Below are 19,770 nucleotides of genomic sequence, written 5' to 3' on the forward strand. Positions count from 1 at the left end.
CTGCCTTACACAAACCTACCTTTACTAATTAGGAACTGAACGGTACAAACATGACCAGCTCTTGCAGCTTTCATTAAAGGAGTTCTTCCACCTTCAGATTCATGCTCCTGTTTAAAAAACACAGACTTACTTGATATTTAATTTCTAATGAACAATTATTCCTTTTCATGAAAATCAAAAGGAAGAGAACTGAACTAATTTCAGAATCTAAATATATTAAATAACATGCTTTGAAGTAAATCAAGGAATACATTCTTTAAACAATCTCAAATTAGAAACATGTTCTGTGGAAATATAGATAAATTAAGAACTGGAATTATATTCATGTGATTGTTACACCCTCATCTAAATCCACTTGGGTAATTTTTCCTTCTCTCTACAAAAAGGACTGTGGAACATGAACAATGAATGACACTCTAGCACAGCCCTCTCCAAACAATCAACATTATCAACATTATCCTAATCCACTACAAGTGATTTTCTTTTCATAAGTTTGTATCCTACGTGTATGAATTTCTCTAAGTATATCACTCTCTGCCTTTACAGGCTTCCCATTATCTCTATTTTACCTTACATAAAAATAACAAGGCTAGTGATATTTAATACCATCAATTATAAGATATTACTAGAGATTTCTGGGTTTCAAAAGGATGGAGAACCAGCTGCATTTTTGCAATTCAGAATATCAGCACAGGAAAAATTTTCAGATCTTACAGTATAAAGGTTTGAGAAAAAAACACCTTTTATAAAGCATTTTATATGTCAATAGTTTTTACACTTACATCTGATGATTTTTCTCTTAAGTCATACACTAAGTTGTTTTAATTGCAATTAACTAAGCAAGATTACATTGTTGTATGTTTCACAGTCACTGTAGTAAACACTGGAAATTTAGTTCCTAAGCTGAAGAAGCTCAAAACCTAATAAGAGGAATATACGCATGACTAGCTAGAATATAATGTGCGTCATAAGTTCTCCAAGAGTTGTGCCAACACAGACAGAGCTGAAGGAGGCCACAATAGTAATCTAATTTAACCCTCTCCTTTCATAAATGAGGAAAGAGAAGTTAAGTAAAGTTTAAGTTAAGAAACCAGTTAATTGAGGAGCCTGTTTCTGCCTGCATGTAAGTTTCTGTCATAAACTATGAACTTCTACAGGAAAACACATTTGCTTATTAATCTCAGCCCCATGAACACATGGGTGCTTATGTTTTAACTAAAACCTACCTTTCTTACTCCCTCACAGGCTAAACTGGAAGAATGACTATTTTCCCCACACACAATTGCTTTATTCTTCCCTACCTCTCAGGCTGTACTCATACTATTTCTTCCAACCGGAGTATCTCTTTTGTAATAACAGCACACTATCTACCTTTCCTAACCTTACACAGCCCCAAACATAACATCTCAGATGACATCTTCACCTCTTCTGAGCTTTTTTACTGTCTGTCCTTTCCCTATGACATTTCTTTGTAATCTACCTTAAAATGACCTCAGTAGGGACTTTCCTGGTGGCGCAGTGGTTAAGAATCCGCCTGCCAATGCAGGGGACACGGGATCGAGCCCTGGTCCGGGAAGACCCCACATGCCGTGGAGCAACTAAGCCCGTGTGCCACAATTACTGAGCCTGAGTGCCATAACTACTGAAGCCCACACACCTAGAGCCTGTGCTCTGCAACAAGAGAAGCCAGTGCAGTGAGAAGCCCACGCACTGCAACGAAGAGTAGTCCCCACTCGCTGCAACTAGAGAAAGCCGTGTGCAGCAACGAAGACCCAACGCGGCCCTAAATAAATAAATATTTTTTTTAAATGACCTCAGTATTTCATCCTTCTCACTAAATAAAAAGTTATTTGAGGGAAAATATTATTTACTGAATACTTATCTTTTTAACTCCTTTATTTAATAATGCTTTGAATGGTATAGGTACAATTTATTTCCTAAACTACAGTGAAAAGCCTCTAAGCCATATTTGCCTTTTTATGACAAATCAGAAAAGCTTCTAAAAATAGCTAAGTACTTAAGAGAAAATGTGTATTAATTATTATGATTATTAACATATCAAACACAAAATTTTCCCTTTTTTGTAGGGGAAAAGGGGTAGTAAACTGGATAGTCCTGCTAACAAGGAAAATAAGAATGGACACAAAACAGCATAGGAAAAAAATATGACTAAATGAGATAAAGAATGGCAAAAAGGCCAACATAAAATTAGAAGTAAAGAAATATCTTTTGTCTATAATCTCCTTTCAATTAATTTCTTGTCTTAGCTTTAAATATTAACATTTAGAAAGTGACATAGCTTACCAGATCTGCTCCTGCCTGAAGTAAGACATCTGCTACATCGGTATGACCATTTTCACAGGCATATGTTAGTGCTGTATCCCCTGTTGCTGTTGTTGCATGAACATTAGCTCCTGCAGTAGTGTTAGATACACAGCCTTAATAAAAGAATCATAAGACACAAATGTGGATACTGAAATTTCTTCTAGATAAGCCATATCTCCTCAAATTAGACAAAACAGCCTTATCCATTTCTAGAAATAGAGAATATTGTCAGCATCTTTAAAAGCAAAAAAGAAAAAAAATTAGAAATAGATTACTGCTTAAAATTAAAACTGCAGATATTTCAAATAGCAATAAGGTAAATTATTTATTCAGAATACACTAAAAAATTTATCACATTATTTTTCTATACACATTCAGTGCATCATACATCAAAGAAAAAGCTATTTGCATTGTAATATTTTTACTTAAATAAATCATGTAAAAAAACTCCCAAATGCAAAAATGCCTACCTGCAGCTAATAAGTATTTAACTAACTCCAAATGACCCTCTTGAGCAGCTTCCATTAAAGGGGTAGAACACCCTAGTTCTATATCAGCTCCTGCCTTAATTAGAAAGTCTGCCACTTCCAGAAAGCCTCCACAGCAAGCCAAAGTCAAGGCAGTTTCTTGAGTTTCTTCTGTCTGTGCATTGATATTTGCTCCTAAAATAAAGATTCTAATTATTTAAAGAAAGTCATTAACTTATTCCAGAGATAAGCAAAACATGATTATTTTCTAGTAAACTATACTTCAAAATGAACATTTATATTAATTTACTAAATGATGAAGTACCTCTCCCCTATTCTAGGAGGCAATAAAAAATAAAGAAAACCATCAAAACCACATCCACTAGTCCATATTTGACGTACACTGCTGGAATAAGATTTATTCAGCCAGAAGGTACAAGTCATGTGATTGAAGGCCTTAGACAATAAACCACATTCCCTAGTTATAAATATTCAAAATAATGATGATAAAGATGTTGATGAAAATAATAATAGATAATATTGAATATGCTGTTATTTGTCAGGCAATATTTAAAGCATTTTACATATTATTGTTAGCTCCATTTTTACAGCTAAGGAAATTGAGATTAACTAACTTGCCCAAGGTCACAACAACATTATCATCATCACTACTACCACCATTACCACAGTTAACACTTAACAGGCACTATATGACAGTGTTCTAAAAGCTTTATACACATCTATAAACTCTTACAACAACCCTACAGACAACAAAATTGAGGCACAGAAGGTTAGAAACTTGCCCAAAGTTACAAAATCGGCAAGCAGTGGATTTGTGATTCAAACCTAAGAAGTCTGCTCCCAAAACTATGCTTTTAAAATTCTAGTCAATATTACCTCTCAGTAAAAGGTTTTAAAAAAATATGCCATTCCTCTTAAATTTGTAAAAACAAAACCGTTACTACTGAAAGAGATATAAAACCAGGCTACCAATATGGATAGAGATGCGAGATTACTTCTAAAGTTAAGGTATCTTAATACAGTCAAGTAACTGTTTCACTTTCTCCAAAAGAGAAGCCCACTGCGTACTGAGCTCCTTGACAGCTTCTTATACATGCATTCTTGCATTCGCATCAAGTTAGTCCTTATGGCAAGATTTCCCATAGTATACTTTATGAAACACTAGAAACATCAAATATTTATTAATAGGTATTCTGCTCTAAGAGGCATTCTCTCAATATATTAGCTGCAGAAATGCTGAATCTCATACACGCCCCTACATAACCTACAACCCTATCCCACCCCCACTTCTATTTGTATTCACACAGCACAAAATGACTCTGAAAGCTCTTAAATACTAAAGAAGTCCATTTGATTTTATTTAGTACAGTATGAGAGCTGTTTTCAAAGAAAATATTTCATCTTTAGTTTTTGTGATAGCACCTCATTACAAATCTACTAGAAAAATGAAATAAATTCAATTTTATAAAATCATAATCTTACATTTTACACATTTATGCGTTAGTGTCTTGATTGGTATTGGTTACCTTGGCCTAAAAGTAACGCCACCATTTCTTCATGTCCTTCACGAGCAGCTTCCATCAATGGTGTATAACCTTCATCATTGACCTCTTCCAGGCTAGCTCCTCTTTCAATAAGTAAAGCCGCAAGTTCCACGTGCCCACCACATGCAGCCAAAGTCAATGGTGATTCAAATGAATCAGCAGGCATGTTCACTTGGGCACCACTGTCAAGAAGTAACCTAGCTACTTCAACATGGCCATCCTGATTACAATGCAATTAAAAAAACTGAATCAGCACCATTAAAAAAATCTTTAAAAATACTTCTCAATTGCTATACAATGAAGTTTACTGATTTCAATTCAAATAAGAATAAATCTACATTTAACAGATGAGTAAGCAAGCATTAATTAAGACATATCTACAGTTTACTCTAGTAGTAAACAGCAATTGAGGATATAAAATATGTAGAAAAATACCTTCAATCAAAAAGCTTATTAATCATCAGAAAAAAAAAAACAGTAAGCACATAAAATAAGAGAGTACTGTGAGATAACATCAACACTGCATAGTATAAGCTTAAATGCTAAAAGGATAAAGTTTAGAAAGGGAAAGTAGGATTCTCATAGAAACTTTAAGGATAAGCAAAGTTTTGGCTAGGTAGAGAAAGAAAAATCCAATACTTTTTAGAGGAGTGGGGGAATTGAGCATAATGTGTTAGGGAAAAGGGAACACAACATGTACATGGTTAATTCCTTTGTTGTTCGACAATCAAATGCCAGTGAAAATTAAGAAAAAGAAAAAGAAGTTCTATCTTAATCTTCTGTCTTCTTTACCGGTCTCCCTTTCTCACAGTTTTCCTAAATATTGGCAACCCCAAGGCTCACTTTTCCATTCTTTCTTCCTTTGATACAATTTTTCCTTCTGTATTAATTACCTCACAGACATTTCATCTTCTTTTGAACGTGTCATGCCCATTTTTGCCTTGGTACTTGCCATATTACACAACTTTAATGTCTTATCACTGGTTACTTTGCTGTTCCTTTAGCTCAGAATTTTCTCCCTCCATAAGTAGTCAACTCCTACATTTCCTTTAAAGTCCAGTTTAAAACCTCAGTCTCTTAGCAAGTCTCCAAACATATGGCCCCTACTAGTATCTTTCATCTACTTATAACACTTACTTCCACTGCAGTACATCTACAGAATATTCCACTTTAATTTTTTAATCTACATATAGTTTGTTTCTCTAATGGGAGTGGCAAGGATGTTTTAAGTTCCTTACACACATTATGTTATTTAATCCTCACAACAACCCTAGAGGCGGATATTATTTTAACAGATGGGGAACTCAAAACCCTCCCAAAAAACTTGTTTAATCAAAAGAATAATTTACTAAAGCAAACACTAGTATGGCAATAAGAGAAACAAAAAATAACTCAAGTTTTAAATGGCTACCTAATTTTTTTTTAAATTAGTAATTAAAATTTAACGTCCTTTCAATAATCATTCTCTGAAGGGAAGTTGAGACAAGAAACTTAAAATTAATTTGGGGTCTGCTTTATCTTTGGTGTGTTTTTCTCATAAATCTGTCTATAATGTTATTCTGATTCATTTCTGTGCCACAAGTCATAGACTGAGATACAAAAGTTTAAGAGTACTATTATTACGCATTCTCAAGTACAAATTTTTAAAAAAAGTTCTTAAAAAAAGGAATTCAGGGTTGAGAAAAGACCATGATAGAGGATCTTTGGGAAGGGAGAATCTTTGGAAAGGGATCTTTGGGAAAGGAGAATGACAGAGGGAGATTTATGTAATGCAAATAATATTCTAATTTAAAATTTTTCATAAATTTTAAATTATGGGTTTGATGAACATGTTTTACTTAGTATTATGTGCATACTCTATGGATTATGTTCTCATTTTTAATATCCTTGATCAATCTTTTAAAAAGTCACTTTTTGTGCCAATTACATAAAACCAGTATAACTATGGGAGACTAAGAAAATGAAGGTAGTGCTACAAAGCTTCAGAAAGCACCTCTGATAGAAGTTAATATTGCACGATTGGCTCTTATAACTCAGATAGATGAGGTTCTGATCCACAAGTCGTGATAAACAGAATCTTTGAACCCAAGGAAACCGCACTCACTATACACTGGCTCTGGCTCTACCTAATATATAAATATATTTCATGTATGTATTTCACCAATCTTACCATGCAAGCCTCCATTAAAGCAGTGTGCATTTCATCTGTTTTATGCTCTTGATCTGCGCCTGCTTCCAAAAGAAATCGCACCATCTCTAGATGTCCTAAACCAAAAGTTTATAAGATTACTTAAAAATATTTTATTATTCCCCAAAAATCAAATTACAATATTTGGAAAAGTCATATTTAACTTATAGCAATACATTTATTAAAATAATACTAAAGTCAGCTACAAGCCACCCTCAACTGCCCAACACAAATTATACAAGTGATCTGTGCTGTTCTACTCCTTACCCTGTTACCCTCGAAAACTGCTATTACTAAAATCCTTGCTGTAGGTGAGCAAGGGTGGCCCTAAGATGCAACACCCAGAATATCCCCTCTACAACCTTTTTAGGGCCCAGGCATGCCATAGTTATTTTATTTATACTACAGATTAAATTAGCTTTTGTGAACTAGTAGCCTGGGATGATAATCATCATTGAAGTTATTTCTATGAGGAAATGAGCTTTAAGTTTTAATAACTAACTCACAGACATTTTAGGAACAACCTGCTTATAAGTTGGAAACTGTATATATAAAAATATTCTTGAAACAACACAATTTATATTTATTCATTTATTTAGACATAAATATATATATACACATACATATATATATACACACACACACATATATTTATGTAGTTTCAAATAAACCATATGCTTCAGTTCAGATAAAGATTACCTTGTGAGTAGTTACAATGAATATAAATTATATTTTAAAAAGGACTTCATATACTATGTAAGAAACAGTAGAAAAGTGACTAATTTTTTTCCAACTTCAACTGGAATGAGCTGCAGTCAATTTTCAGTCAACTGGAAATGGAGGAAGGAGTGGATGGCGGAATCATGAACAGTTAAAATTAACTCTGGTGAATAAGTGTAGCACCTGCCATACTTCGTTTTTGCTAACAAACTATCTCTCCTTCCTCTCTGTCATTCTCCCTTCCCAAAGATCCACATCAATGTTTAGTCTCAGCCTGAATTCTATCCCTTCCCCATCTCCTCCTTGTCAATCTGTATCCTAAGAGACCTCACCAGAAATAGAGGAAAGTAAGAGTGTCCATGGATCCTTGGAAGTAGAGATGTTCTCCACCAGCTCAGTTCTATATCCAGTTTCTCTAATGAAAGCCTGCAAGCCCCAACCTCAGCAGAGTGGGGCTACAAGCATAGGAGAGAGGGAAGAGTAGTTATATATAGCCCTATCTCAAAGCTCATTGGCCAGCTAGGTCTCAGTAGTAAAATGGAGCTAGTTCTGGTTTCAAAAGTATCTGATGGAAAGGTAAGACAGAGCCACCCAATCAGCCTGCCCTGGAGAGGCTGCCCCAAGGCTTAATTCCTCCCCTCCCAATGAAGATCAACCTCTGTGTAACTACTAACAGAACTGGAGAAGTAAGAGACCTCAGCTGTGCTTCCTAAGTACCCTTAATCTGAATTATCTGTAACACGAGATAATCAAAAGTCCTTTACGGCACATTTTTACATTTAACTTAAATTTTAGTCACTTATGTGACTAAATACTAAGGAGTATTTTAGCCATGTTTTTTAAGTGAAGTTATTCCAAAAGACCTAACAAAACCCTGGCCACTCTGAAGTACTGACAGAATGAAACAAAACAACAGGAGGGCCAACACAAGGGTGAAGGAATCAAAGCTCTGGGTGCAAAATTTAAGGAGACATTCACTCACAAACTAGTGTACGTGAAGATTCAGCCATTGAGAGTGAATGCCTCCTTAACTTTTGTACCTTGCCTTGCAAGAGCTTTTTCTTGATGCCTCTGGGTCAAAAATGTATCACTTATTTTATACCATCAAGACACAGCTGCAGATGGTAGAAAACATTGAAGTGAATGGCTATGCAGGTATAAAATTTCATGAAATTTTCTTTTTAAAAAGTTTCTTAGTTTATAGCAATTTATCTGTCAAAATGGTTGATTCTGAAAAATGTCTGGCTCTGTGGCTGTCTTTTTAAAATCTAGAATCTAGATTAACTAGCTGAAGACCAAGTATCTTTCCAGACAATTATCTTGCCCCCCTCCAAAGAAGATATTTTACTCTATTATCAATATTTTCAGGTTGATCGACATCATTTAGAACACTATGTATCCCCATTGTACAGCTATATATTGGTAGGTATTCTCAATTTCAACCAGCTCTTCCTTTTAACTTTATTAAACGTGTTGATGATACTCTAAAATTGTTCTTTTGAATACCAACTCCCTCCACACCACTTTTTATTTTCCTTTTCATATATCCTCCTTTCTCTTCAATTTTTTCCCTTTCTTCTTGGTATCATGAGAAATAGCTTAAGCACCTTCTTGTTAATAAATCATTCTAGCTTCTATTTATTTATTTCTTTACTGGCGTATCGCACGGCACATGGGATCTTAGTTGCCCTACAGGGATCTAACCCACGCCCCCTGCAGTGGAAGCACGGAGTCTTAACCACTGGACCGCCAAGGAAGCCCCTCATTATAGCTTTTATTGCATTTACTTTAAATTACAGGCTAAACACTTCTGGATTCAATAGGATTCTTCTGTGTAAATCAGGCAAAATACTCTGACAAGCAAAATCATTAAAAAGTACAGTGCATAGTAAAATTAAATAACTGTTTCTAATAAAACAACTGGATCAAGTCATTTTTCACTGACAATATTTATAATATTGAGTGTTTATTTTAAGTTTAATAGATAAGCTTTATATATTAAACTTTTAAACTCTAAAACACTTTAAACACTATTTATAACATACTATATACTATTACCATATTTTATATTTTATTTTAAGTGACTAACCATTCTATATGAAGTAACTGTCATTTCATGAGTTTAAAAACTTTGTTTAAAAAAAAAAGTTCTTTACTGTACCTTTGTAACAAGCTAACGTAAGGGCACTCTCTTTAAATTCATTGGAATGCGTATTAATGCCAGCCCCATTTTCTAGCAGCAATCTGGCTACCTCCACATGTCCAGCACTTCCAGCTTCCATAAGAGGAGTATGACCATTTTCATTATGGTCCTCAATACTAGCACCGGATTCCAAGAGCACCTTTACAACATCTACATAACCTCCAGCACAAGCATATGTAAGTGCTGTATTGCCTATTTGAATGAAGAAAAACAAAGACATTAACATAAAATACCAAAATAAAACAGGTTTATTTAATATCAAAGACAAAACTGAAATAGACTATAATCTTAATAAATTTAGCTATTACACTTATATATATAATTCTTTTCTTCATTACATTTTATCTTACTGAAATCAACTCCCTATTCTTTCCATTTAAAAATCAGGGTCAAACACATGTGGAAAATCAGATACACTTATCACAGTTGTAGAGTTATAAAAGAACTGAGTAATTCTGAAACTAACTTCCCACATGAGGAAAAAGTTACACTGATTCTAACTTTAATCAGAGAAATGTTTCCCAAGCTTTATTTTTTCTTTGGATTATAATTATTCATCATATAGATATACCTCATACCGTTCCTTTTAATCACATACTGTTTTCACCACAACTTTACACATCAGTTAACTGGTGGCCAAAGTTAAAATAATTTCAAAAACATTCCCTCTTAATAATAAAAATCTCCCATGTTACAGGGGAAAAAAAGTTAACTTCTTGGTAAAATAAGAATTCCTAAAGCCCCCTCAAACCAGAACATGCAGACCTTTAAAATTATTTAAAATATTTAATAAATTAAAAAATCTTTCATGAAGGAAATGCACAAAATATATTTTCATATATTTTAGAGCTTTTACACAAACCCATCTATGCCCAAATTTGAAAGAAAACTGATTTAGATTAACATTGTCTCTTGTGTAACACAATGTTTTCATAATACTTTCTTTTTCTACAGGCCGCAATTTATTAACACTAGGCAATTACAGACCTGACTTCTGTTGCATATCCTTCTTATTCTCCCTATCTTCCCTTCCATTTTCCCCTTATAAATAGGAAACGGGTTTAAGAGGTGGAGACCATCCTCTCCACTTCCAAGAGGATGGTCCTTTTAACTGGGCCAGTGTTTAATATAAAAGAACCAAGGTCAGTTAATAGCACTCATACACAAAACAGGAGAAATTTCATTCAAAATACATTCTATGTACTGTAAGCCTAATGCACAGATATATACAAATGTGCAGCACTGATAATTGCAAAGCATCACTAATGATCACTTTCATGTGAATTAATTACTATCAGAGGATGTTAATATTTAAAAATTGAAAAAGAATTATGCATAACCTGTTGAAGACTGTGCATTGACATCAGCTTTATGAGCTAGCAGCAACTTCACAATTTTGACATGTCCTCCATTAGCAGCAGCCATTAAAGGTGTAATGTCACCTTTGATCCCCCTATCTTCCACATTGGCATGCATTGCCAACAAAACCTTATGAAAGAAAAAGTTTATAAGATATTAGAAAATGATATTTTCATCAAAATTTTTTGAACATATATTTATGTTAACACCTACCTAGTCATACTAACATAGCCAATAAACAAAAGAGCCAATAAACAAAAAAAATGTATCTAACAAAAAACTATTTCTTGAAATGAGCCTGATGGTTGGTTTTATTTTATTATTTCCTTAATACACAGGCCAAATTAAGACAAAACAATCAAAAAACTGTGAGCTTTATTTTGATAATACAAACCTGTGCAAGCTCATAATATCCAGCAGAACAAGCTAAACAAAGGAGGCTCTCCCCTTCCTCAGTGTGTTCATTTACACTTCGCCCTTCAATGAGTAACTTTCGCACAGCATTTACATCTCCTTCTGAACAGGCTTCTGCCAAACTGCGGCTATTGGGGGAAGAATATTGTAATATCAGGATATAAGAATATAAAAAATTGCCCAGCATAAGTGTTGATTTTTTTTTGAAATTAATCTGGACAGTGGTGCTAAAAAGAATGATTATTTCAATACGACTCATAACAAAAAGAAAATAAAATGATTCAGTTCACTGAGTTTTTAAAAATCTACATATAAAAGTCACTGAATTAAAATTATCCACATTACAAAATGTTTTCAGTCATGTAACTGAAAGATAAAGTCTAATTTACTATAAGTAGGGAAAAAATCCAAAATTTTAAAACATAAAATTGTATAGAAAAATCACATGAAGGAAATACAATTTATAATTACACTTGTTTGTTTAGTGACTAGAAAAATTTTATAAGATTTAATGAAATGGGTAAAACTTTTACTAATTATAAACGCCTATCTGAGTTCTTCAATCAAGTAAAGGAAATCAGATAGGAAAGTTGTGAGCATGTAATTTTGACTAATCTATGAATAACTGAGAAGGAGATTCTTTTTTTGAAGTATTTACTTATGCCATCAAGTTTTGGGGAAGTATGAAAAATATCCAGGTAAGGCAAAGGCTTAATTCAAGCAAAGGGAGAGTGGAAAAAGTGGTGGAACAACAGAAAATTATACTTAGAGTAAAGCATTTGCCCTGTAAATCTTCCACAAGAATTTCAACTATGTACATTTCTAAAGATTCCTTCACTTGCAGCTAAAATTCATTCTTAGAAAAACACTAAATCCAAGTCTCTTCATTAATATTCTCTTTATTTCAAATATACCTCAATTCTTACAACCTCCTCTTAAAACATGGCCCTGCCACTTCAGGTACTAAAGCCATCATCCATGGATAACCTGTTTCCTGTACTCGTATTATCACCACCACCCAGTTTTAAGAACATCATCCTTAGCCAAGATTATGGCGAAGTCTCCTAAGCAGTCTCCCTGCTTTTACCCTTACTCTCCTTCAGGCTCTTTTCAGTGAAGGAGCCAGAGAGATCTTGCTTAAAAGGAAGCAGACCTGTCACTCCTCTGCTCAGAATCCTCCATTGGCCTTTAATCTTACCCACAGTAAAAGTCAGAATCCTTATAAGACCTGTCCAGTGGTAGGATCTCAAACTCCTCCTTTTACTTCTCTGGTTTCATCACCTACTATTCTCACTTACTCTTTCCGCTTTAGCCAAATTGGCTTTCCTGTTTTTCATCAAAAATGCTAATTAAGCTGTAACTCCAAGATTTATGTATCTGTTATCCCTCTGACAAAAAAGCTTCTCCCAGACGCAGCTCACTGCCTTATCTATTTCAGGTCTTTGCTAAAAAGCCACCTTTTAAATGAGGGTTTCCCTGACTACCTTAACCCTAAATGCAACATGATCCCTAACCCCAAACACTGCCTTAACACTTCCCCATTGAATTTCTTCTGCCCATAATCATATCATTGTATGCCATACTATATATTTTGTCTACTTGTTAACCATACTGTCCCCTGCCAAAGTGAAAGTCTCAAAGAGCACTTAATAAGTTTGCCTCTTAATTTCCCATTTTATAGGCACTGACAGTCTCTAGACTCAATGTTCTCTATCACCTTTAAGTAAGTTCAGGACAAATCCCTCCCACAAGACATTTCATGTATAAGAACATACTTTTTTCCTCCCTTTCGGGTGGTCTCTCATTCTCTCTCTCCCCCTCAGGCACACATCCTCCTTTATTTTCCCGTTTGAACTTTCATTCAATTTCCTTAGGTGTGTTAGCTTTAAAAGAGCCTTTCAGGAACTATTCTAGCAGCAGTTGAACTTCACAACTTCTGAGCAAAGGGTATGTTAAATCTGGCACATGGCACCACATTTAACTAATGTAAAATGTGGCACATAAAACCCACTGCGTGCCACTGTTTCTCAAGCTTTGCTGAACAAATATGATGGTCACAAACATGGTCTAGTGTTTTGCTGATCTCTTTTAGTAGTGTCAGTGCCAAAGAATCTATGACTCTTTATTTTTCTATTCTATTTCCTGCTTGAACTAGCTTTAATATACTCTTCAAGGTGTCTTGCCAGTCCCAGAAGGCACATTAAAAAATATCTGGTGAACATCAATAATATCATAGGCTAGTAAAACTGAACGTTAACTAAGGAATAGAACTGGAAGTTAACTAAAGAAGGAGAGTCAATCTATGAGAAGGATGGTAAAATAAATTAATAAAAACAGAAAACTTAGATGAATGAAGACAAACACAGAGTTAAGAGAAACAGCAAATTCACACTCTTGTTAATACTACAAGATGTTGCATAAAAACACTATTATATAAAAGACAATTCTTGAATGCTATTTTTTATTCTCTAAACTCATATATAAAAGAGTATTCTCATTTTTTCAACTATTTAAAGGTAACTGCTAAAATACAGTTGACCCTTGAACAACATGGGGGTTAGGGGTAACCACACTCCACTCAGATGAAAATCTGCAGATAACTTAATCAGTCTGCCCTCCATAAATGCAGTTCCTCCATATCTCTGTATCCACGTTTCTGCATCCATGGATTCAACCAACCACAGACTGTGCAGCAATGTAGTATTCACTACTGAAAAAATCCTGTGCTGGGAGCTCCTTGGTAGTCTAGTGGCTAGGATTTGGCTTTCACTGCTGTGGCCTGGTTTTAATCCCTGGTCGGGAAACTGAGATCCACAAGCCACGTGTCGTGGCCAAAAGGGAAAAATAAAAGAAAGAAGAAGATAAAGAAAAAACCCTGTGTATAAGTGGACCTGTGCAGTTCAGACCTGTGTTGTTCAAGAGTCAACTGTAAATAAAATGGCTTAATGGCTTCTTTTCAGTTAAAGGAAGAAAAAGAAGCCTCTGAAGGGTGAAGACAGTAACATGTATTAATGGTTCTTTTCCAGCTGCTTCCTTGGCATTGTATTTTTCATTATACTACCCATAACTGTTTTATGTACAAGATGGTGTGATTGTTTCATATTGCATAACATCATCAGAAAAACTTTAAAGGCCAAGTCAGAAAATATTTACTGAGTTCTTACTAACATGAAATATTATATAAAAGGAATTATAGGACAAATAAAAATAACATCCCTGGAACTCACTTACATTCAAGTTATGGAAACTAGATCTCTGACATTTTTGAACATTCATAAAACAAATAAATAAAAACCCTGACCTTTAAAATGGTCAGAACTATGCACATGAAGTAGAAAATGGCATGACTAATTAGAAATCATTTACTTCTTTGTCACCAAAACATTAAAAGAAAACAAAATCTAAATAAGCAAAAGGTATTTTATAACATATTGGCTAAGAAGTCAGCCTTGTAGACAGACAGACACTGGTGTCCTACCTCTGCTACCTGTTACCTATTCAATCTTAAGTTACTTCTTTTCATCTTTTCATGAGTAAAATGGGAATAAAAACAAAATCCATGCCTAAGGCTTTTAGTGAGTATAAATAAGATATCACAGGTAAAGTGGTTAGCATAGTGCCAGGCACAAAATACATGCTCAGTAAATGTTAGCTATTTTAATTATTTTTAAGAAAATGTTTTTATACTGATCACAGTGGAAATACACTTACTTGTCCGACTGCCCTGCATTTGCTGTGCTCTCAGCTCTCATACGGGTAAGTGCAGCAGCAGCTTCATCCAACGCACAACTAACAGATGATGTCAACCTCCGAAGCACTTCAGGATCTGCAAAGGCTTTACCATCAGCCGTAGATAATTTGCCTATTCCTATTACATTATTTTCACACCAATTCGGATATACCCAAAAGGAGAAACAAAGCAAAATTCAAGTTACTTAATTCTATTTATGTTAAACTCCAAATGATACACTGGACATATATATTGCCTGGCCAGAATCTTCTGGGAAATCACTGTTCTCCAATTTTCTATTAGTCTTATTCTTTCCATGTGGTCCCTAAGCGCTCAACTCTGTGACTCTGGTTCTAGAAATGGGTCGTTGGTCTATGCTGGGACAATCGGGTGTCCTCACTCAGACTTCTGCCATATGTTTGCAAGAAGAACTTATGCTCAAAGGTTGCTAAATTGTGAGCCATGAGCTATTTGGTCACTTTTATCACCACAAAGAGAAAAAGACTACCCCAAATAAGTCAACATAGAGGAGAGGAGAGCAGAGAAACAGGAAGGAGACAGTTCTGATAAAGTTGTATTTGACTCATTGACACTAGTAGTGCCAGAAGCCAGCACCATCCCTATACCTTTGGTAAATGCCCATTTTCGTTTAAGAATGTTTAGTTGGGCTACTACCACTTGTGACCAAAAAATGGCCATATAAGACATTATAGGCTATATAAAAGATAACCTATCTATGAGTACCTATTTGCTTCAAATTATGACTACAATTTATTACATACACCCAAAATCATGTCTAAAAACACCATATCTAAAAAATATTCAGAATAGACAATATTTTTTTTAACTTCAAAAGCAGAAATGGTTAGTTACCATGTACATGAAACACAACTTGTTGCTATTCTACATATTACTATAAAGCAAGTTGATCTCTAACCTTTATTATTCTAAACTCAGTGCTGCTTAATCCAGGCTGCCCATTAGTGGAGCCTTTCAAAAGTACAGATGCTGAACTCTCCTATATCTAAAGATATAATTCAGTAAGTAAAAGGAAGGCCTAGGGATCTACATACTTTAAAGGCTCTAAGGAGATTCTGATGCACAGCCAGGATTAAGAACCTTTGCTCTAACTTGAAGATAAAACATCTAATGTTAAAATGGATATTATAGAACCCCACTACTCAACATGTGGTTCATGAACTACCGATAGAAGCATTACTGTCACTTGGGAGCTTGTTAGAAATGCAGAATCTGAGACCCTAAAATTTACTGATCAATAACCTGCATTTTTTGTTGTTGTTGTTACGCGGGCCTCTCACTGTTGTGGCCCCTCCCGCTGCAGAGCACAGGCTCCGGAGGCGCAGGCTCAGCGGCCATGGCTCTTGGGCCCAGCCGCTCCGCGGCATGTGGGATCCTCCCGGACCGGGGCACGAACCCGCGTCCCCTGCATCGGCAGGCGGACTCCCAACCACCGCGCCACCAGGGAAGCCCAATAACCTGCATTTTTAAAAAAGATCCCCAAGTGATTCAAACGCAATTAAGGTTTAAGAAACACTATTAGAGGTTTTAAAACAAACTATTTAACTAAGACAAAGACCAAAAAGATCTCCCAAATGATAATAAACATATCTGTACAGATTTCTTTTAATAGTGGAAGGACTCAATAATATCATATAAGTTTGTGTTTGAAGTTTATTTAAAAAAAACTTTATATGCGTTTGCTTTTCCTTCTGACAAATCCAAGATATGAAATATCACATCTTATGGAATAAATATGGCAAAAAGCATTTCTGATTTTAGATATTTAGATATAACAAATGTTCAGAGCAGTCAAATTTAGTGTCTGCTACAATCAAGACGTACAAAGGATAAAAACAGTCTTAATCTGGTAAGACTGATACCTACTGCATAATTTGTGTCACTAATATTAAAAGCCAACTGTAGTCTGAATGTGCTATAGTAGTATTTATTCAATAAGATATCTGTGGTTAGTTAAGTATCCTACCATTGAGACCAATATCACAGATACATTCTCACATGAGAGAATTAGCTCCAATATTTTAGCCAACTCAGATTAGCTATATAACAACTATTTGTCAGTGACAAAAAAGAACTAAACAAGGGCTTCCCTGGTGGCGCAGTGGTTGAGAGTCCGCCTGCCAATGCAGGGGAAACAGGTTCGCGCCCCGGTCCAGGAAGATCCCACATGACGCGGAGCGGCTGGGCCCGTGAGCCATGGCCGCTGAGCCTACGCGTCCAGAGCCTGTGCTCTGCAACGGGAGAGGCCACAACAGTGAGAGGCCCGCGTACTGGGGGAAAAAAAAAAAAAAAAAAAAGAACTAAACAAGAGGATACGTCCAGATCAGAAGAAAGTAATCCCTGTTTTTTTAAAAAATAACATTTAAAATAAAATATTCCACATTAAATTTTTATGAACTTCTCATATCTTCATAAGTAAAGATAACTATTTTAGTAAAAATAACTAGGAAGTAACCTAAGAAATACATAATAACCTTTCAAATAAATAAACAGTGATTGGAAATTAATTTATCTAGCTACTCTGGATTATGGTGATCTTTTTTACTGGTCTTATTCAATTATCAGATATTAATCAGTGAAGATCAAATAACAGAAAAGATACACGATGACCAAATTATTCTTTCCAAGTTATGATATTTAATCAATTGAACAGAACCATATAGTTTCAGAGAAAAGGTGTATTAAATGATTATCTAGATTTTTGATTTCAAGATGATTTTTTTTTTTTTTTTTTTTTTTTGGTATGCGGGCCTCTCACTGCTGTGGCCTCTCCCGTTGAGGAGCACAGGCTCTGGATGTGCAGGCTCAGTGGCCATGGCTCACGGGCCCAGCCGCTCCGCGGCATGTGGGATCTTCCCGGACTGGGGCACGAACCCATGTCCCCTGCATCAGCAGGCAGACTCTCAACCACTGCGCCACCAGGGAAGCCCTTCAAGATGATTTTAAGACAATTATTTCCCCCCTTTTTCTTCTCAGAACTTATTCAAAGGAGAACTAAAATACAACAGGAACTCCATCTTTGATAAAACTAGAAGAAATTTGCAAATCAAAGCTAATATTCATGAAGACATAGTAAAGAGGATATTAACTGACTTCGCAGAACAGAATAAGCAGAAACATAGAAATCAGTGAGAAACAAAGTGATCAGCCCAATAGGACTCAGGAGTTATATATAGGTTCCAGGTTCAGGGGTGAGGCTTGGGTGGGAAAACAGAGAGACTAGCTGAACAGCTGTGAGGAGCAGTCAGACATTTAAGACTCCACCCCAAACTGCATAGCCAGATAATTATTCTCTAAAGAGACTAAACCAGAAAGACCCTGGGCTAGAAGATATTGGGTATAGATGAGGAAGAGATAATACTAAATTGAAAATGAGGATTAAGTGAACATATGCATGATAAACAGTGAGATCCTTAGCCCCTTTTCTACTCTCAGCTCCCAAAATGCTGGCAGCCAGCATTTATAATTCACTAGACAGAAATAAGCAGATGTGTCTCTCAAGAAATTAAACAGCCACAGAGAAAAGACTTAAAGATATTGACATTTGGGGGTTCTCAAAGAAATGGAGAGGCTTCTGTCCAATCATTGGTATACTAGGAATTCTAAAATGTTCCCAAGATTAACCAGCTCTGGTGTACACACTCTATATAATCTTTGAGACTGTGAATTTGATAGATTTTATCCCCATGATTAGGTTATGCTATATGGCATAGTTGACCTGAAGATAAGAAGGTTATCTGGGTGGGCCTGACCTTATCACATGACCCCAAGAAGACCAAAGAGATTTCTTTGGCTGGTTGGAGAAAAGGAAATCAGAGATTCAAAGTACAAGGATTCCACAGGCCATGCTGATGTGAAGTTGGGGGGAATGTGGGCGACCTCAAAGAGGTGAGAGCAGTTTCAGCTGACAGTCTGTACGAATATCAGGATCTCAGTCCCACAATTCCAAGGGATTAAATTCTGCTGCCAACAATAATAAACTTGGAAATGGATTTTTTTCTACAGCCTACAGATGAGAACTCAGCTTAGCTGACATCTTGATGATTGTTAGCTATTATAAAGAAAATGGGAAAAAAAAGGGAATAAACACAGAAATGAGAAAAATGAAGCAACTATTACATCCTATAAAAAGGAACTCTACCTCCAAAAGTAGCTCCTTTCAGCTGAAATCTACCTTTATGTAGCATCTTTAAGCCCGGTTCTGCCTCTTCAAACCACAGAAAACAAATATCCCTCTTATATTCAACTTGAGTTTTCTCATCTTCAGGAGAAATATTCCCTGTTCCTCTTATGACATGTTTTCAAATAATTTCACAATCCTCATTTCTCTCAGGTAAACTCCTAAAGCAACGTCAAATTTCAGGCAAATGCTAAATTTTATCACTGCTACCCTGTACAGTTTTCCATACTCAAGGAAAGAACCTTGCATATGCCCCTACTATGTTTTCATCTGTATTTGGTCAAGATTCCCTTAATAATCCATTCTAGAATTTTACCCAGGATAGAAATCAAACTTAACCATGAGTCCTTCTAATATTTAGATGCTGTGTTGTGAGATATTTATTGAAAGGATTATCAAACAGCAATAGATCAGTTTTATGCTTTATGCCATAATGAAGTATCAGTTTATATGCATTGAATGTACAGAATCTAGCACTGGTTCGGGGTGTTCAAGCCATGAACAATTAATGTTCACCATATATTTATGTCCACTTTAGGAAAGTTAAGAAAATATGGTTATTTTAAATGATCACAGAGAT

General features: G+C 35.3%; 1 protein-coding gene across 13 annotated transcripts in view; it reads right to left on the reverse strand.

Moving 5' to 3' along the window:
- Nucleotides 1–19,770, reverse strand: part of ANKRD17 (ankyrin repeat domain 17) — a 163,790-nt gene that overhangs the window by 69,095 nt on the left and 74,925 nt on the right. For 7 of the 13 annotated variants that reach the window (XM_059067183.2, XM_059067179.2, XM_059067178.2 and 4 more), the window contains exons 3-11: nucleotides 14,953–15,109; nucleotides 11,222–11,369; nucleotides 10,809–10,956; nucleotides 9,427–9,660; nucleotides 6,528–6,622; nucleotides 4,340–4,577; nucleotides 2,796–2,987; nucleotides 2,305–2,438; nucleotides 20–107 (exon numbers count right to left, since the gene is read on the reverse strand). In XM_059067183.2, the coding sequence (XP_058923166.1) occupies nucleotides 20–107; nucleotides 2,305–2,438; nucleotides 2,796–2,987; nucleotides 4,340–4,577; nucleotides 6,528–6,622; nucleotides 9,427–9,660; nucleotides 10,809–10,956; nucleotides 11,222–11,369; nucleotides 14,953–15,109 (1,434 nt within the window). The remainder of the gene's footprint in view (nucleotides 1–19; nucleotides 108–2,304; nucleotides 2,439–2,795; nucleotides 2,988–4,339; nucleotides 4,578–6,527; nucleotides 6,623–9,426; nucleotides 9,661–10,808; nucleotides 10,957–11,221; nucleotides 11,370–14,952; nucleotides 15,110–19,770) is intronic. The other 6 variants (XM_059067186.2, XM_059067181.2, XM_059067180.2 and 3 more) reach the window with 1 other exon arrangement.

This window comes from Kogia breviceps, chromosome 6 (assembly GCF_026419965.1).
Source record: "Kogia breviceps isolate mKogBre1 chromosome 6, mKogBre1 haplotype 1, whole genome shotgun sequence".
NCBI classification, from domain to species: Eukaryota; Metazoa; Chordata; class Mammalia; order Artiodactyla; family Physeteridae; genus Kogia; species Kogia breviceps.